This window comes from Neltuma alba, unplaced genomic scaffold, assembly GCF_004799145.2.
Source record: "Neltuma alba isolate B1F8T4 unplaced genomic scaffold, ASM479914v2 tig00004288_pilon, whole genome shotgun sequence".
NCBI lineage: Eukaryota > Viridiplantae > Streptophyta > Magnoliopsida > Fabales > Fabaceae > Neltuma > Neltuma alba.
The window spans coordinates 76,235-96,667 of NW_021633641.1; the positions used below are offsets into that span (position 1 = coordinate 76,235).

At 32.4% G+C, this 20,433-nt stretch overlaps 1 protein-coding gene across 1 annotated transcript; it reads right to left on the reverse strand.

Moving 5' to 3' along the window:
• Positions 1 to 2,437: 2,437 nt before the first annotated feature.
• Positions 2,438 to 18,756, reverse strand: LOC114744212 (uncharacterized). The gene is made up of 12 exons (XM_028932410.1): positions 15,811 to 18,756; positions 14,698 to 15,288; positions 12,688 to 13,284; positions 10,917 to 11,510; positions 9,594 to 10,085; positions 6,512 to 6,611; positions 6,155 to 6,295; positions 5,805 to 5,939; positions 3,813 to 3,899; positions 3,618 to 3,725; positions 3,227 to 3,469; positions 2,438 to 3,144 (listed from the first exon to the last, which is right to left on the reverse strand). Exons 1-12 carry the CDS (start codon positions 18,754 to 18,756, stop codon positions 2,438 to 2,440), a joined length of 6,741 nt encoding a protein of 2,246 aa, XP_028788243.1.
• Between the last annotated feature and the right edge of the window lie 1,677 nt (positions 18,757 to 20,433).

Below are 20,433 nucleotides of genomic sequence, written 5' to 3' on the forward strand. Positions count from 1 at the left end.
AATCAAGATTGCATTACACCTCATTGCATTGCATAGTAGAGGATACGTCTAACTGAACCAAACAGGCCCTTACTATTTATATACTCAATCCAGTCCTTATCAAAACCCAAAAGATAAGCATCCTTCAAATGTTTTGCCAACATCACCTTGTCGGCCTCGGTGATGGTGAAGGGATGGTTCGAGATTATGTAGCAATCTATATACATAGAGGAAAAATAATCTCACTTTTGGGGATGTCTTTTTATGAAGCATTACCCTTTATAAGCTGCTCCCATTTCGCTCGCCACTACTATGGGAATCATTTTTGCTTTCTTTTTCTCTGGCTACTAAGATGTTTCAATTCGCCAGGTTGTCTCTTGCCTGCCCATGGATTCAGTAGCAGTTCGAAAGGTTGACCTATTCGGGAATCTCTGGATTTACGCTTATTTTCAATCGAAGCATTTATAACACTTGGACTTCTTTCTTGGTTAGTCTTCATTGAAAAGAAAAGAAAAGAAATGAATGAGTATTTAGTAGAAAATCAATTCAACTAGTATTAAAAAAGAGAAAGAAAGTTTTATGAGAAATGACTTATTTGTGTGTGTACAGTTGTTCTGGCTACATAGGATAAGTTGACCTTTCCCCAAAAAAAATTGGTATTATTAATGATTTATCTTTACTCAAACATAAAAATTGTTTTTTCATCTCTTGTCATTTTGCATAGTGAACTTAATGTTTAGTAGGAGTATTAACTTTATAGTCCCTGTTTTGATAATTCTTTTTTTTAAAAAAAAAAATCAATCTCCTCATGAACTTTCCAAATGACATAAATACCCTTAATTATGCTGCCCTGTTTCTAACAAAGTGACTGTTAGAGAAAGTCTTTGGCATGTTAGGGACATGGATATCTCGCACAAAATCTCAAATATGAATCGTGTTTTTCATAATGCTTCCCAATAATGTGGTTTGTTAGAGTTTTAATACTCCTTTAATCCTATTTATAGGGCTAAGAGAAAATAAGTTTTTTGGTTCTATTTATAGAGTAGAGAGATAGATTTTTCATATAAATGTACACCTTTACCCTTTCTTTATTATTATATTGACTTTGTTTTCAGGGGATATAATGTATATTAAATAGGGTTAAAGTTAAAAAGTTATTAAATTTAAATGAGAGTTAATGAAGTTTAAGATTTTCATTGGTTTGTATGAAACATGTTAGAAGTTACTTATAGATATAATCAGAAGAGTAGCGAAAGTGATATTTGTGCAGTTTTGGGCAATTCATTTTCGCCATACCGTTTTGGAAATATCACCTTGAAAATACATAAGCCTTTGGTGATAAAGAGAAATTAAGAAAGTGAGGGACCATTGGCAGCCCTTGAAGTGAAAATGCCTGCTTTGAAAAGAATCAATCTGTAAGTAAAGTATATTTGATATTAGCATCTCAAATGCCATGTTTTATTACATTCTTAATTATAAACATAACAGAGGCTCATTATATATGCATGGAAAGAGAGAAATTCTAAAGTATTTGATGATAAAAAGTTCCCCCGTTTGCAAATTCTAAAATCTGAAATTAGTGTGAAAGTGAGATATTGTCTTCCAGAGAAAGCAAGGCAAGTTGATATAGATGATCTTAGAGTCTGCATTATTGTGTAGAATCCATATTGTAAATGTTATAAATTTTTTGTCACCAATAGAGATTTTGGAAAAGATACTTAAGAACTCGTTTCAAAAGGTGGCCTAAATTTCTTTTACTCCCCGTTTGTGTGCACGTAGTTGTTCTGGTTTATGCGACGAATTAAAATTCCAAAAAGAAAAAGCAAAATTCTCGCTTGACGTTAAGGCCTCGATCGCATAGGGAAGGGAATTTGCGTCACTTGCATGTACGATGCCGTTTTCAATATCCAACAAGAACAGGGGAAAGACTCAGATAGCATAAAACATTAGAACGGATGAATTCATTAATTCAGAATTAAAGAGAGGTAAGTTGATAAAGACTTGTAATTTGCTTTAAAGCAGGTACAACAGATCTTTGTTTTGTGTTTGAATTATTATTATTATTCAATAACTTAATATTCAAAATTAAATAAATTAATATATATTTAACATTGACTGTCTTTGTGCAAAAAGAAATTAGTAAAGAAGAATATTATAAACTGCATTCAGTTCCATCCACTCAAATATAAAAATGTCAATATGTTTTGCAAACATTTTTCCACATGGAGAGCAGTCTCGTGATAACATATACATGAAGTGAACATCTTTTAATCACTCAAAAACAACAAACACGAAGCATGAAAATAAAAGTACAAGTTTCTGGTCACACCTGTAATTTTAGTGAAATTCAAAAGCATCTCTAAACACCCTCAACATTGCAGAGTTTGATATCAATAGATGAAGTGCACATCTTTTAATAACCCAAAAAAAAACATGAAGCAAGGAAAAGAAATCCAAGCTAGAATCCAAAATGTTTATTTTTAGCAGCAATCATTTCCCTGTATTGGTTTTGCCTTGCTAGAATCTCTTGTCGGGCCTTTGAAAGCTGAGTATGATTTGCCATCACATTTGCATCCTCTTGTAACGCAGCTTCCAGGTGCTTTTGAGCCATTTCGGCCACTTGAGCTGCCTTAACCTCTTGATTTCGACTAGCCGCAAGCATTGCCTCATTGGTCTTGAGATCACTGTCCAAACCCGTTATAATTTCTTGGATGCCATCAAAATCAGATAAATCACTATTAAAAACCTTAGTCTTGATAGATTCAAGCCAGTCCTTATCAAAACCAACAAAACGAGCATCCTTTAATTTCTCTTCCAACAACCTCTTGTCTGCCTCAGTGATTGTGAAGGGTGTTCTGGTGGTTAGAATGTGGAGTATATCAATCAATACCCTATAGGATACGCACAGCATTTGGGTGCTTCGATCATTTGTAGACAGACGCAGTTGTGGGTGAGTTTTGAGTGCCTCTTCCAATAAAGAAGTGTCAGAACCCTCTAATTTCATCATCTCAACTATCTCTTGCACTCCACTAATATTCAAAGCTTGGTCAGTCTCAAGAACAGAAGGTGCCGAATCTGAAGGAGTAGAAAATGGAAGCAACGAAGATTGTGCATGCTCAGTATTAATATTTGATGATTTTGTCACATCAGGATGCTTAATTTGGCCTAATAAACCATCACATTATTAGTAGAATATTTCAGTGGCCCAAATCAACGTGATCAACATTAAAGGAGATAGATAGATAACCTCTAGAACATGACAGCTCTTGTTCCATCTGCCAAAGATTGCTTGGGTCATCAGCCACATGCTCACTTGAATTTGGTTGGCCACCACGGGACGCCATTTTTGTCTTGGATTCATCTTGAGTTACATTTGTCTCATTGATGTCCTTGTCATTATTAACACCCTTGTATCGAGTCGTTGGCCGTGGAATGGGGACGCCATTACCAATGACAGTGGCAGGAGGCTTATCAGAAACTTTAATGTCATCTGCAACACCATGAGTTTGCTGGTTAGTGGTTTCAAAACCATTTTTTCTATTTCTTCTTAAACTAGTGAATTAATGATAGAATGAAAACTATCTAAAAATTAATCGAGAAAGACGACACCCAAAGAAGAGTACAAGGAAACTCACTACCAGTAGGCTTGCAGAGTGAAGCTTTTGAAGACTTAGGACTCTGTGGCAAGAGTGCCTTAGAAGTTTGCTCACTTGAAACAGTTGTCATGCATGGCACAAATGGGTCTCCTATGAAAACATGTGTACAGAATATATAGTTATCAAATGATCTAAAGATAAAAGATTTCATTTATAGAAAGCAATTGAGTATCATACCATGAATGGAAGTCTTAGGCTTTTCTTTGAGGAAAGAGTTCTTTGCTTTTATGTCACTTTGACGATGTCGGGTAGTTATCAAGCCACCTACAAAGCCCAAAATAAGTAATCAATATATTACTTATAAGACAAGACACTAATATATATGTTACCTTCTTTTTCCTCTTCCTCTTCCTCATCCTCATGAGATCGTATATCATATCTTGTCATTTCTTCTTTTGACTGTGGCTCCATCATGATTGATTCCGTTTTCACTTCTTTGTTGACTGACTCATCCTATGTGAAGATAAATATGAGAGGGACATAAGTTCAAATATCTAGCATAAATATATGTATTGATATTAGAAATAACAATAAGTCACATTTGAGTATTAATTCTATAAGGAACTAAATGCTACGTTTGTAGTTAATATTACTTTTATTAGTTCTAATTAAATCAATTAGATGATGTTTCAGTTTTCTTTTGAATTTTGGCTCTGGGGTATGCTTGAATACCACTTTTTTTTTTTTAAATTAACCTGCCTCAAACAAAATGGTTAGTGCTTGTTTTTTAGGCTGCATTTGATATACCATGCAATGTACCTTTGTAAAGTTCTGTGAGCCCAATGTTGATTGTTGTGGATCAATCATGGTTCTTTCATTTCTCGCCACTTTGCCCACCAACTCGTCCTATGCGAAAAATAAATATATAAAAGGCAAAAGTTCGAACAAGCTAGCATGAATAAAGAATAATAATCTACAAGTAAAAGATGATGATGGTAATGATAATAATAATATGACTTTTGAAGATGCATTTTATGGACCAGTTTTGTTTATAATAGATATTCCGCTCATAATCATTCCCTAAAAAAGAAAAATAGAATTACTTATGCAGTAGGATCTTTCTTTACTTTCATTGTTAGAAAGAAATCTTATTCTATACTAGTTTTTTTGTTTTGTATTTTGACCGATGCCTCTATTAGTATATAATCAAGGGAAAATCATAGAGAAATCCCACTAAGCAACTTATTTACTAATAGATCCTATTCACATAGCACCTGTGGTATTTACGTGTAATCCTCCATAATTAAAAAGAAATATGTCTCCTTTATCTGTTTGTTTGGTGTTTTAATTTATTAAAAAAACAGAGAATAAGTTTAATTTTGCGGTAATTTTCTTGATCAACACCTTAGTAAAAATGAAACAAACAGATAGATAGATAGATAAAGAGACAAGGCAAAACATACTGATTGTCCTATTACATTTGAATCAGATGATAAATTTGTCATCTTTGGCTTCTCAAAAATAAGACCCTCTTCAACAATTTCCTTCGCATCTTTGTTAGTACCCTAACCAACGCCACATGATAAAAAACTTTAGTTATGAATGAAAATGTGCACGTGTCTCTGTATATGATTGCAGCTCTATTCGGATTTCAAATATGACATCAAATTCAATTTTTTATGCCAACATTTAGAGTAAAAAAATCATGGTTTGCTTCAAGATAACTTGAAACAAAGAAAGAGAAAGAAAATGAATATGCTGTACTAGTGTGGTGGCATATGTTAAAGCTTGTAGACATAATCATGCTGGTGACAAGAGAAAGTAATAAAACGCCATTAACAAAAATAATATATGTACAGCAATGAAATGAGATATACTCTTTTGAAATTTGAGGAATCACTTGTGGATTGTTGGGGTTCTAAGGCTTGTCTTCCCTTTGTATGGGAAAAAAGATTCTGCTCTGTCTCTTCCCTAACTTTAGAATAATCTTGATTCTTACAGTCATCAGAAAATTGAGTGGTTGTAGTTTCTGCAAGTACATAATAATTTTCAATTTGAATTAATGACTGGCTTCTTTGAATGCATGCCATAAAAAGAAAATTTGGAACAATCATGTACTATAGAAGATTTTTTTCAATTTCTTATATTAAAACCCGAATAATTTACCTTTCATATGTTTGCGTGAATACATTTAAATAATATTCCTATTCCTTTTGTGTGTTAGGTTACCTGTATCAACTCTTATATTGCCACTTCCACTTGAGACGGTGGCATGGCCAAGGGATTTGTGAGAAGCTTGAACATCATTTGCAACATTAGAAGTTTGTTGGTTAGTGGATTCAACATCATTATGAAGATTTCTTCCTAAAGTAATCAAGAAATATAATGTTAAAATGAAAACAATCCAAAATCTAATTGCAAAAGAAAATGAAGATTTATAATAGGTAGAATCACTAATGAGGCATAGACTAAAGTCTTCTGCAAGGTTAGTGACACTCGTTGTAGCAAGATTAGCTTCTGCTATGTATGAATAAAACTTGAATGAAATTTCAAGATAAGATGACAACAAAGAAAATCACCATTGGAAGGCTTGGGGAGAACGGTTGAAAGACTTTGATTGAGGCTTGTTGAAGCTTTTGTTGACATAGGACTCAATGGCAAGATTGCCTCAGAAGTTTGCTCACTTGAAATAATTGTTACAGGTGGCACAGCTAGGTCATCTATGAAAAAATGATTATTATATCAAAACAAATGATGAAATAACTCATTGAAAGAAAGAAACAAGTACCATCAATAGAGGTTTTGGACTCCTCCTCTGATAAAGAACTGCTAGACTTCATGCCACTTATTTGAGGATGTCGAGATGTTATCAAGCTCTCTAAAACCCAAAATAAATAACCAGTACTTTCTACAAAGCTAACACATCAATATTTTACCTTCCTCTTCCTCTTCCTTTTCAAAAATTTTGGCACTTGCATGAGTGTTGTCTCTTGTAGGAAGAACAGTGAGGTTGGGACTTGTATGAATTGGCGCCTTCTATTAGAAACCAGTGGCCATATAAAACAATGATCATAAATTAGTGTAGTTGCTTTCTTTGTACTCCAACCAACACCGCAACATATAAAAAGAGGGTTTACGGAGAGTGGCTAACAAATAAGTCTTAAAATTTGTTTGAACCCAATGATAAAAAGAAGCTCTACTTAGTTCATGTCAAATTCATTAAAAATTTGGAATACACACACTATATTTATGTGTGTTAGAGTTTATTGTTGGCATTTTAAATATCCCCTTCAAATTATATGTTTTTCTACCAGCAACTAGATTTGTTAGGAGGGAAAAAACATAATTGGGTTTATATCACAACTGTAAAGCACGGAAAGAAAATTATTGTGTAATAGAGACATAAATAAAGAATAAAAATCTATAAATAAAAATAATTTAATCTTAGTTTTGGTGGCACCTTGTTAAATCAGTTCTAATTATTCAGCATGAAAAAGAATTAATTTTTAGCTAATATTTAGTAGTAATTATAAAATTTGAATTTTGAATACTGGTTAAATAAGTTAAGTTGACCCAAAAGTTGGAAAGAAAAAGTTTAAATAAGACAATATAGAGCAAAATTATAATTATAAAAAAATGCCCAAAAATTAGAGAAAAGATTTTCAAAGCATATCTGAGGTTTAGGGATATTATTTAAAGACTAAAGTATATATTTGGTTCTTTAACTTAACGTTAAAAAGTATATTTTTAGTTATTTAATTCTAAAATTATTAGACTTAGATGATATTTTTTGTAACAATTATGGTTATTTTGAAAATTACTATGTTAACATTTGAGAATGTTTTATCAACATTTAAGTTTTTAACGTCATCTTTTTTGTTAAAAATTTTAGAGTTAAATGACTAAAAAAATATACTTTTTAAAGTTGAAAGACCAAATTGAAACTCTGTATAAAATTAAAAGACTAAATGAATACTTTATTCTCATTTATAATATAAATGTCTCAAGAATGAATTATATATTGATCAAAAAGCCTATTTTATATGAGAATTTAAGGAAATAAAAATAAAAATAATTATTAAAATTATTTAAGTCCTAGGAAAATTATGAAAAATATTATGAAATATTATTTTGAGAATTTAGAAATATTATGAAGGGGCTTATATTTTCCAAAATTGACTTAATAATTTTAAAAATAATTTATGGGAGAGAGGGGCCTACTTATAAAAAAATTGAAGTGAATATACTCAGGAGCTAATGCTAAGCCTTAAAGTTTTAGAAAAATTATTTTAGGAGCTGGAGAAGTTAATTTAAAAACCTTTATACCAAGTGTCCCAGACTAGGTTTAGAAATTTATTGGGAAAGTTTAGTACTCCGCTAGTTCTTTTTATAAAAGCATGATAACTAAATTATACGATTTAAGAAAATAATAAAATTAGTTTAACAAATATTTATATTTATATATATGAGAAATACCTTTTTTTTTTCAAATATACCCTTATTTATAAGGGGGTAAGTGAGAAAAAAAATAAAGTAATAATAAGAGAAAGTATGAAAGAGAATGTAAAATGCCAACCTGTCAGCCTGTTAATTAAAGCAATGTATAAAATTAATTAGAGACAAAACTGATAAAGGCGCATTAAATGTTTAAACAACCCCAAGTAGGCTCTTATAAAAGGAACTTAGGCAATTCAAATTTCATGTTTTTATAGAAAGGACTAGAGGGAGTACTGATTAGTAATGGGTACAATAGCAATTTCCCTTTCTCAGACCTAAAAAGGAAATTGGGCCCATGGATAGCCCAATTGAAAAAGCATTTTACGCACTTGTCCAAAAAAGAAGAGCATCGGATTTGTTGGGTTGGGACTCATGAAATGCCAAAGTAAGAAGCTCATGGGGTAAATTTGCAAGGAATAAGTAATATTTATATGTATGTATGTATGTTGCCCCACATTCATTTTCGCCCTTGCAACAGCAAAGAAAGAGAGAGCTGGGGGAAGGCAAAGAAGTGATCGAGGAAGAAGGAAAGTTCTCCCCTCACTTGCAACCGAACGTTTAAACCAAGTAAGAAGCTTAAACCTTATTCCATCAATATTTTTTCCAGTGGCTGTGTGTTCTGCAAATAGATGAGAGGCTTAAATCTGGTTTTTAGATGATGGTCAAAGCTTGGGGGGTTCATTTTATCCCATGCATGTTGATTTGTGTGAGAAGAAGCGGAATTTTGAATCTGGGGCTTTTGTTTCAAGGGAATATTATTTGACTTCTCTTATAGGAGCTGAAATCTGGAATTGGGAAGCTGAATTTTTCCCCCTGTTATAATGTTCATTATGTACCAAAATTTATATCTAAGTGGGAAATAAGTTTTATTCTGCTCCCTTGTTCGGTCAAAGTAACTGGAAGGGAGAGAATTAAGTTCGGATGGATCTAAATTCTAAACCCCTAAATGTATTTTTAAGAGGAGTTTATGAATCTGGAAAATCTCCAAACGTAAAGGGAAGGCTGTCCAACACTTTAAAAATGGATGAACTACACATGTAAAGGGTCTAGCGGCTCCTATATATAGTGATTAGATAGGCAATGGGAATATCAAAGCATTAGCGTTGTGAACTTTAACTCCTATCCCCTGTTTGGACAGCACCATTTAGATGTTCATTGAATTAAAATGTTGTAACGCAAAGAGGTTTGAATGTTACTGTTTTGACATGTTATAACGTGGAACAATTGTTTTAGATTCCCAAACTACACCAGAGGCACGTCGAAAGGCTCCTAGCTTGGGTCTGGTGAGTCTTTTAAAGTGACTGGCAATAAAAAGATTAAATTTTTTAAGCTTTTCACTCAGGTTCTGTTTTGGATAGCATAGTTTTAGTAAGAGGAAGTTAAGTTTTGGTTAAATTCGAATATGGTAATAAGCTTTAAGTTTTAGTAGCAAGTCTCTAGCATAAGTTTGGGAAAAATATTATACCAGATCCATTGGGGGGATATATTAACACTAGCAAGAGAAGTCGAACAGAGTCATACCTTTTTTTCCTCTGGCGCATCCTCAATTGAAAAATCTTTCAAAGTAGGGAAGTCCATGTGAATTTTGCTACTCTCGTTCTGATGAGTTATATTGTCTTCATGTTGGTTTCTTCCAAATACATATTTCAACATAGGAGCCCTTTTGAGCACCAAAGATTCCAAATATGCAGGGCATGTGAAAGCATATGCAGGGAATAAATATTCCAATGCGTGGCAGTCTGAAACTTCTAACCGTTTCAACTTTGGAAAGATGGAATTATAGCTCATGTGAGTTCCAGCATCTGCCTCATCTTCTACAATGCACTTCAGTTTATGACAGTTCAGTATTGACAAATCTTCCAACAAAATTGTTGAGGCAAGGGATAGAGTTGACAATGATATTATGTTCCAACATCCGAATAGTTCTATTTTTCTAACATTCTTCAATGATTGCGTCAACAAGATTTGAGATGCATGGAAAGGAGGAACTCTGCCTGTAGATGAATTTAATTCCTACAAACACAAATCTTTAAAAAGTTATACCTATCACCAACAGAATAAATCACTCTTATTTTAAAATAAACAGTATGCAAGATTGGAATATATAATAATACATAATAAATCAAAGATATTTTTAACATAACAACAATTAGTAAAATAAATCATTCTTGTTCCAGAACAAACAATCAGTGAAGACTTGTTGAAAAAAAAACAATCAGTAAAATTTGAGCTTGTAAATTTTTTATGTAGTCATATCATATACAACAAATAATATCAGAGCAAATAAAAACTTAATTCAACTCTTTACGAGCTCCCTTACGCCCCATTCCGTTTGATGATTTGTTAATAAAAAATTACGTAAAATGTTTATGATGGGGAAAAAAAAAATCTTTTCAATCTAAATGATTATTGCCTTTGTGTGTGTTATTCTGCCCGACATATGGATAAAGATCGGAATCTGTAAAAGATTTGCAATTTGACCCAACGGTTTTATTTAATATTAACTTGGTCCATACAATTTCATTAAATAAATAATTAAATTATCCACATACCTAAGTATAGGAGTGGTTAGAAAAAGAACACAGCACATTAACTGAAACCGTATTGATGTCAATAAGGCACTCAAAGCTTGAGATATATTTCATCTGACATTTTGAAATCATTAAGACCAAATTAATGCTACTTAATAAACAATGAATCTAAAAGCTGAATTGAGCCGGAAGAAAAACGCTCAACATATAAAGACAGTCATAATAATTTCATTTTGATCAAATAATACTCCATTTGTAATTAGCATTATCAAAACAGAACAAATCATATGCATAGAAGTTAAAGAGAGTGTACCTCTGAAGTCGTCACATTCACCATGTCATAATCATCAAAAGATTTAATGCCGCAATTCCCCATCACAACATTCTGAAGAGATGCCAGATCCATCTTATAATTCTTAGCACAAATGCTTTTGATCTTTGGCGCATCTTCAATGTACAGGTTCGCCAAAGCAGGGAGCTCGAAATGCAGCTCTTCATTTTGTTGATCCTGCTGGTAGTTCCCAACAATATATTTTAGTTCAGGAACTTCCCTAATATACAAAGACTTCAATTTTTGAAGACCACCAGATATTGATGATTGAAATACAAATTCCAACTCCCTGCAATAATTAATTTCCAGTTTCTCTAGTGTTGGAAAAATGGAACAATAATTCTTATTATCAACTTGAGCATCTCCCTCATGTGTCGTGATGCACTTCAGTTTATGACATTTACTGATTGACAAACTTTCCAACGAAATTGTTGAGGCCGCAATGGAGAGAGTTGACAGTGATAATATGTTCCCACATTTCCATAGTTTTATTTTCGTAACATTCTTCAATGATTGCACCAAAAGGCTTTGAGCTACAAGGAAAGGAGGAACTCCTTCTGTGGATGCACCTACTTCCTACAAACACAAATCAATGCATAATAAATCAAGAAAATAAATCATTCTTATTCCAAAACAAATATATAAAATTTAAATATACATTAATACATAATAAGCTTTGAGATGCATGGAAAGAGGAACTCCATCTGTAGATGAATTTAATTCCTACAAAGACAAATCTTTAAAAAGGTATATCTATCACCAACAGAATAAATCACTCTTATTTTAAAATAAACAATATGCAAAATTGGAATATATAATAATACATAATAACTCAATGATATTTTTTTTGCTCAAAAAAATCAAAGATATTTTTAACAACAACAATTAGTAAAATAAATTATTCTTATTCCAGCGAAGATTTATTGGAAAAAAACAATCAGTGAAGATTTGAGTATGTAAATTTTTTATGTAGTCATATCGTATACGACAAATAATATCAAAGAAAATAGAAACTTAATTCAACTCTTTATGAGCTGCCTTACACCCCATTCCATTTGATAACTTGTTAACAAAAATTACGTAAAATGCTTATAATGGGGAAAAAAATCTTTTCAATTTAAAATGACTATTGCCTGTGTTTGTCTTATTGCGTCCGACATATATAGATAAAGATTGGAATCTGTAAAAGATTTGCAATTCAACCCATATGTTTTATTTAATATTAAGGTGGTCCATACAGTTTCATTAAATAAATAATTAAATTATCATCATACGTAAGTCGTAGTAGTTAATAACAGAACACAACACATTAAGTAAAATTATGTTACGTTGATGTCAATAAGGCACTCAAAGCTTGAGATATATTTCTTCTGACATTTTGAAATCATTAAGACCAAATTAATGCTACTTTTTTTTTTTTGGAGCAAATTTGAGAAATAAAAATTTCATTTCCTAAATATATATGGAGCTAAATGACATAATTTTACGTGTTAAGTTGCATAATCAATTCATAACCTTTTTTTATTCGAAGTCTTTATTGGTAACCGTATATTAATATCACCCTTGTTAGGCAACAATTAATTCAATACTTGTTAATAAACAATTAATCCAAAAGCTTAATTGAGCGGGGAAAAAATGGTCAACATATAAAGATGGTCATAAATAATTTCATTTTGATCAAATAATACTCCATTTGAAATTAACATTATCAAAACAGAACAAATCACATGTACAGAAGCTAAAGAAAGTGTACCTCTGAAGTCGGCAAATTCACCATGTCATAATCATCCAAAGATTTAATGCCGCAATTCCACATCACAACATTCTGAAGAGATGACAGATCCATCTTATAATTCTTAGCACCAATGCTTTTGATCTTTGGCGCATCTTCAATGTACAGGGTCGCCAAAGCAGGGAGATCGAAATGCAGCTCTTCATTTTGCTGATCTTGCTGGTAGTTCCCAACAATATATTTTAGTTCAAGAACTTTCATGATAGTCAAAGACTTCAATTTTTGAAGACCACCAGATATTGATGATTGAAATACAAATTCCAACTCCTCGCAATCCCCAATATACAGATTCTCTAGTGTTGGGAAAATGGAACAATACTCAAATTTTATGACAACTTGGGCATCTCCCTCATGTGTTGTGATGCACTTCAGTTTATGACATTTCTGTATTCTCAAATTTTTCAATGAAATTGTTGAGGCCGCAACGGATAGATTTGACAGTGATATTAAGTTCTCACATTCTGTGAGTTCTATTTTCCTTACATTCTTCAATGATTGGACCAAAAGGCTTTGAGCTGGGTGGGAAGGAAAAACTCCACATGTGGATGGATCTAATTCCTATAAACACAAATCTTTAGAAAGCTATATTTATCGCCAAGAAAATAAATCAATCTTATTCCAAAATAAATAACATATAAAATTTAAATATACGTTAATACATAATAAATCAAAATGTTTTAAGCAAAACATCAATCGCTAAAATAAATTTATTATATCTCTTTTTGTCATATATTCATCGTCTTTCTTGAGTCCAACCCTTTGAATTATTGTGCTCCATTCTAATATTCTAATTTATAATGGCTCGACTATCAACTGATCTAAAAGCTTACTATATTAGAATATTCATAAATGATTGTGTCCAATTAATATATGTTTCAATTCACAATGACAATATGATCAACGTATTTATAAATTAATATAATTTGCTGTGTAATATGCTCATTCTTAAATGTTTGTCCTCGTCGCCCCTTTTGAGTTATAACGCCACATTTGGTTAATATTAATAAACAAGCAATTAATGTAAAAGGATTAGCATATTAGAAAATCCATAAATAATTGTATTTTTTGTATCAAAATAATTAATGTTTGTATGTAAAAAATGACATTTAAGCACCTTCTATAAACATTTTTTAACCAAAGAATCTCCTATAAATATTAATTATATAAAGGACTGTGAATTTTAAAAACGTCAAATATTGACCAAACTCCTTGGTTGAAATCAAAAGTTTTGTTGAGATGATTTTCTCACTAGTCGACATTAATTTTTTTAATGCTGCTATTTTCAATATTTTCAATACTTTTATCTATTTACTACTCTTTTTAATGCTTTCAATACAAAAGAAACTAAATGAATGTTGAAAACATCGAAGTTGAGTAATTGGGAAAAAAAAAAAGAAATTTAGGTATTAGAAAAGAAATATGAATATTGAAAATATTAAAAACAAGAATTGAAGTGGTTAAATTTATCTACTTAAACAATGAAGAATATAGAAAAGAATCAATATAAAACATTTAATTCTAACCAATAATCTTAATCCTTTTTTGAAACTTTTAAAATTCATGGTCATTAACAAAAAAAATTTATGATGTGTTTCACTGCATCCGTGATATATTTCTTTTTGACACCTAAGATCTATATACGCACACAGTTAAATTTTCAAGTGATATTTGTAGACACGCGTGAAATCTAGAAAACTAGCACATCATGTAGTCAATTTTCATCTGACTGTATTTTTACACTCTCTTTATCCAACTATAATTTCAAGAAATTTTGCAAACTAAGTATCAATCACACACGCTAAAAATTTTATGAAGTGTTTTCAAACCTCTTTTTTTTTTTTTTATATTTCACTTTTGAGTAAGGATATCAATAGAGAACAAACAACATCAAGACAAAAGGAGAGCATTACTCGGGGCCTTGCCCTTTTCTATAACCACAGAAAGGGGGGGGAGAGAGAGAGAGAGCATTACCTTTGTGGTATTCAAATTCAGTTGTGCTTTGTCTGAACAAACGTGTGGTAGAGATGGTGACACTATTTTATAATTCATGGGACCAATGTCGATGAACTTAGGTACTTTCTCTAAACAGAGGACCTCCAAAGCAGGGAGATCAAAGTGCCACTCGTCATTCTGATTTTGATCAGATAAACGATGCTGATGCTGGTATTTCTCACTGACATATGTCAGCTGAGGAGCACCTTCAATAGTCAAGGACTTTAAATTCTTAATTTCTATAGATATTGCAGACAGAAATAAAAATTCCAAGTCCACGCACTCTGAGATATAAAGTTTCTGTAACTTTGGGAAAATGGAACTGCAATTGATTTCATCTTTATAATCATCCTCCTCGCTCATTACCAAGTGCTTCAGCCCATCATAACGACTGATTGTCAATTCTTCCCATGCTATCACTGATGCCATAGATAAAGTGAACAAAGTTGATACTGAATTTGAAGAGAGAGATGCAAGTTCCATCTTCCTGATATGACCAACAACATGGAGTGCTAGTTGCCTCCCAAGTGTAGGAGCATTATCAATCCATTTCTTAGATGCAAGTAATCCCTTCAAAAAGACATTGTTGTTTACGCAATCGTAATGCTCATAGATATCTAAACAAGGAAAATAACTACGAGGTAATGAAGATTTTTGTTGTAGTAGATTATGTGTAATTTGGTTGAAATCTAGGAAACTATCATTATCCGATTATAATTTAAAGAAATTCAACAAAGATATATCATACATTTTTTATGTGTTAAGCATTGTTAACTATATTTCTTGCGATAAAAGGCATGTGTGCATGCGCATGGATGTGTTTATGTATGTGTATTTTTACCCAGGAACAATTGTTATAACAAGACGTATTTACAAAATCTCGTTACAGATTCAGTCAATCGCGCAAAAACAGGTACTTTAAATAATGTATCGTACCAAGGATCACAATAAATATTTTTAATACTCATACCTTATTTTATTTAATTGTAAATCATTTTTATTTTTGAAATAATTAACAACATATAATTCACAAGAGAGAGACTTGAATGTAAAAGAAATTTGAAGAAAAGTAGGGAAGCGAGCTGATCATACCTGTGAGATTCCTTTGTCAAGCAATCTCCCCATAGAAACAGCAACATCAGCCTCTTCACTTGTCGCCTTTGATTTAAAACAACATACTTGACCCCAAGAAAAAGAACGTATCTTGGTGCTTGAAGGTATGGGTGCTGGTCGTTGTGGTGACGAAGAGGTGGATTTTTCATACTGCCTGAAAACACCAACCAGACTTGACAGACTAACAAGTTGCATTCTTTCCACAAAGGGGAGATTAACATTGACCTCTTGGAACTTATCAAATATATATTTCAACTTCTTGCAGCGCTGTATGATTATTCTTTCTAGATGCCATCCACCATGAAGGATTGGCAATATTATTTCTAAATTGTCACAACTATCAATTTCAAGAATTTTAAACTTTGGAAACAGGGTGCCGTAGCTCTTTTGATCATTGTCACCATCACCACCAGCTATTTCCCCTCTTGAACTCTGATCTTCTACAATGCATTCCAATGCATCACATCTCCTAATGTTCAACTCTTCCAAATGCAAAAGGCTTTGAGCAGTGGATGGGAGGAAAATTGACGTCAGCTTTGGACACTCCTTCAGTTTCAAGGTCTTCAGATGACACAGGTTATAATGGCCATTAAATAATATATTGCTTAGTCCTATTTTAGAAAGATATAGTCCAACTAAATTGGAAAAGGCATTCTTCACGTCAAAGCAATTGTTCACAGCATCAATGAGACATTGCATGTCAGGCCAAGAATCCAATTGAAGAATGATCAAGTCAGTCATACCTGTGTCATCTACTGGAACAATGTCAGGGATAAGATTTTTCTGTTTTCCATGCCCACTTAAGCTAAGAAGCTCTGCTGTCCTTGCAAGTTGCCTAAATGTGGCCTCAGAGATTAAATGCGTTAAACTACCTGGCTGAAAGCATCTTGACAGGGAACCATATTGCTTAAAATAATCTAAAAAGTTGCCCTCAGAAGATATTTGATATATTTGTAAGGAAGGAAGAGATACTTCTTGAGAAATTGTATCTTCTTCTTGATGCTTGACATAATCATTACTCAAAAAAGCCAACTCCTCTAGCTTTGGGCATGCTTCAATCAATTCAAAAGGATTATTCATATTACTGTTACAATTTTCTATCCCTAAGAATCTCAACTTTTGTAGCTCAAATTTTTTTTCAGGTTTAATGATTGAGCAATCATCCAACCAAAGTGTCTCAAGATTTGATAACCCTCCCAACATAGAGATGTTGCTATGTAAATTAAAATTCTTTATCCTGAGAGTTCGAATATCTTGTAATAACTGAATTAATGGAAACAGTGATGGAGCTGAAATTCGATGCCAAGCTTTATTTTGTAAAAACAAAACTTTGAGCTTTGTCATCTCTCTAAAGAATGTATCAGGGACTTCCAAATCCTTTCGATCATCTCGAACTAGAAATAATACCTCAAGGTTTTGACTATCAAAAGGTCTCGAAAAATCATCATTTTTCCAATATAAACATTGCAACCCTTTTTTTACAGATAGTTCAGATTTAATGATGGATTGAATGTCTTCTTGTCCTATCAATAAGGCTACTTCATGAACTAAATCATGCATCTTTACACATTCCCTCTCAGCATTCAACAATAAAGAAGAACCTAGGAGTTCCACTACAGCATCAAGTGATTTTCTTCTTCTTTTGTTGTAGTCATCAACTTCCTTACCAAAAGGGCCCATTCCTACACCAATTCTAATTAAAAACTCCATGGGAATATTAAAATCTTCGGGGAATAGAGAAGATATCAATAGGAGCTTTTTGGATTTTTCATTTCTCAAATTATCATAGCTTAACTTTAAACCTTCATAGACCTTCTTCAAATCTTCATCACGAACATTGAATATTGACTCACCACTTTGCAAGTTCCTCAAGGCTTCTGTCCAAACTTTAAAAGGTCGATCTTTTAGTGATCTTGCTAGAGCTAAAATTACAACTGGTACTCCATGGCAATGCTTCACAATTTCTTGCGCCAGATTCTCCAAAGTAGAGGAGCTATTAGCATGCTCGAGGAAAAGTTGCAATGCTTCCTTATCAGTCAATGCTTGTAGATGAATGATCCTTTGACAATCCATTTTTTTACAAATCTCTTTGCTCCGAGTGGTTATCAATATAGTGCAACCCTTATGCAAGTGGGGAGGAGGAATCCCCAACTCTTTCCTGAGATCAAACTCCATCCACACATCATCTAGTACTATAAGAAGTTTCTCTTTTAACGCTTTGATTTTGGTCAATATTTTTTTGCGGTACTCTCCATCCTCTGATTTCAAACCCAAACGTCTAGCAATTTCACCTCGAAGATGTTTGAAATCTGGAAGCTTAGAGACAACAAGAAAGATGACTTTGCTGAATGTGGATCCTTCCAATTCAGCACCCACTTCTGTTGCCATTGAAGTTTTGCCTGTTCCCCCTAAGCCTTCCAGCCCAATCATATTGTTTTCTTCATCTTCTAGTGCCTTTTTAAGTTCTTTAAATATTGACTTTCTGCTCTCAAAATACGTGAAATTTGGTAAGCAATGGTATTTTATACCCGGAAAATCAGTTGAACCTGCCACTATATCAAAGTTACATCTTTTTAGAAGTCTGTCAATATCTAGAGTCCCCTTCGCCAAGTCTCTGCCTTTCTGATATTGAGGCCAGCAATTAAGACACAAGTCATTAAAGCATTTCTCTTTCTTAGTGTCAACATCAATGAGTTTTTCAACTTCATGTGTCCATTGTAGTGCTCCAGATGTGACAAAAGAAACACCTCTAGCTTGATCAATTATTCTCCTTACATCTTCGAGTTTTGCTTTCAATCTTTCCTTTGCTTGCTCATACTCTTGAACATAACTATTGAAGCAACATATATATTGAGCTCCATTTTTCACCAAGTTCACTAAACTCTGGGTTTCGTTCTTTACAAGTTCAGCAGGGATGCTCTCCATCTAACAGGGAAATAAACTTAATGTTATTCTATCTTTCTATCTTGATTTAAGTTGTGAAATACCCACATAATTATTATAATAAGATGAAAAATGAAGGGGACCAACTATAAAGAGGAGCAAAATGTATACTAATTTGGTACTTAGTGTAATCATCTTAGAAAGTAAAATACATGAATTTGAACGCTGAAAGAAATTCACTATAAGTCATACATTATTATGACTCAACTAATGCATTTTGAAGCTGGATTTGGATAGTGGTTTCAAATCGGAGGCCACCTAGACTACATTAAAATTTGCTATTTAAAGGAATGGCTTAATGGACAGTGAGACTGGGGAACCATGTGATATAGAAGAAATGAGAGATAAAAGTTTTCATTAGAATAGGCAAACAGCCCCCCAATCTTTGACATCTCGTGTTGTACCTAAATCATGCCAATCCTATTAGTAACCACCAATATTTTTGACTTAATTATTGTGTATCATACCTAGCAAAACCCTTTCATAACCATCATCTGAGAAACTTCTTCAAAATGGCATGAATAAACCATCCTTTGATCTTTCTCCACCAATCTTCTAAGGCTTCAACTTTAGGAAGATAAGGAAAAAGATGGAAGTATTCATCAAGGGACGAAATTTGAAATTTGGGAAATAATCCTCTATGGTTATACACCTCTGATCTACTTATGAAACTAGCCAATGGTGCCTTCGTGGATAAGCCAAAAGAATTTTGGGGACAATAATATATATTGTTTTCATTGCTCATTCACTTTAGATCACTCTGCTGTTACTCCAGGTTTTAGCTCTAGTCTCTCTTCATTTCTCATTTGCTTTTGTAGATTGGTCCCTGCCTCTTACTAATTGCTTTGATTGAGTTTTTTTTTGCTACCTCTGGGAGAGACAATTCCAACAACACCCGAATTGTGCATGAGATACCTCATACATGTAGCATAACGAATCAATTTCGACACTAATGAGAATGCACACCTAATAAAAGTAGCCCCAATCCTAGCCATCTTTAAAGGCCTGTTTGGTTGGAGAGGGGGGTGAGGGAGAAGAGGAAAAATGAGCGCCTCCTCTCATTTGGTTAGAAATGTTAGAGGGGAGGGGAGCAAAAATCCCCCCTCTCCTCCCTCACTTTCTCCTATTTTAGCTCCCCTTCAAATTGAGACTTTTTAGAGGGAAACTAAATTCTTAGACCATTTTACTTTTACTTTTATTATATTTTATAAATACACATAAAAAATATATTATTATAATTTCAAATAAAAATACATTACTCTAAATAAATATATTATTATAATTAAAAATATATTATAATCAAAATTAATTTAAAATAAAAAAATTATTAAAGTGAAAAATTATCTTATTATAAATTAATTATTTTTTACAAAAATATTATTTTCTTAACTAAAATATGTTTTAAAGCACGAAGAAAAAGCATAGCCAAAGGAGAACAAAAATTTCATTTTTTAAAAAACAAAGTAAATTTGCTAATTTGATTATTTGAAATATATTATTATGCTAATTAGAATAAAAATTTACTGTACCACTTGTTTAATATAGATATTAATACAACAATATTGCATTTTTATTAAATTACATAATTTGAATTAAGATAAATTAATTTATGTAATATATAAATAAAAATAAAAATTAATATGTGAGGGTAAAATGACA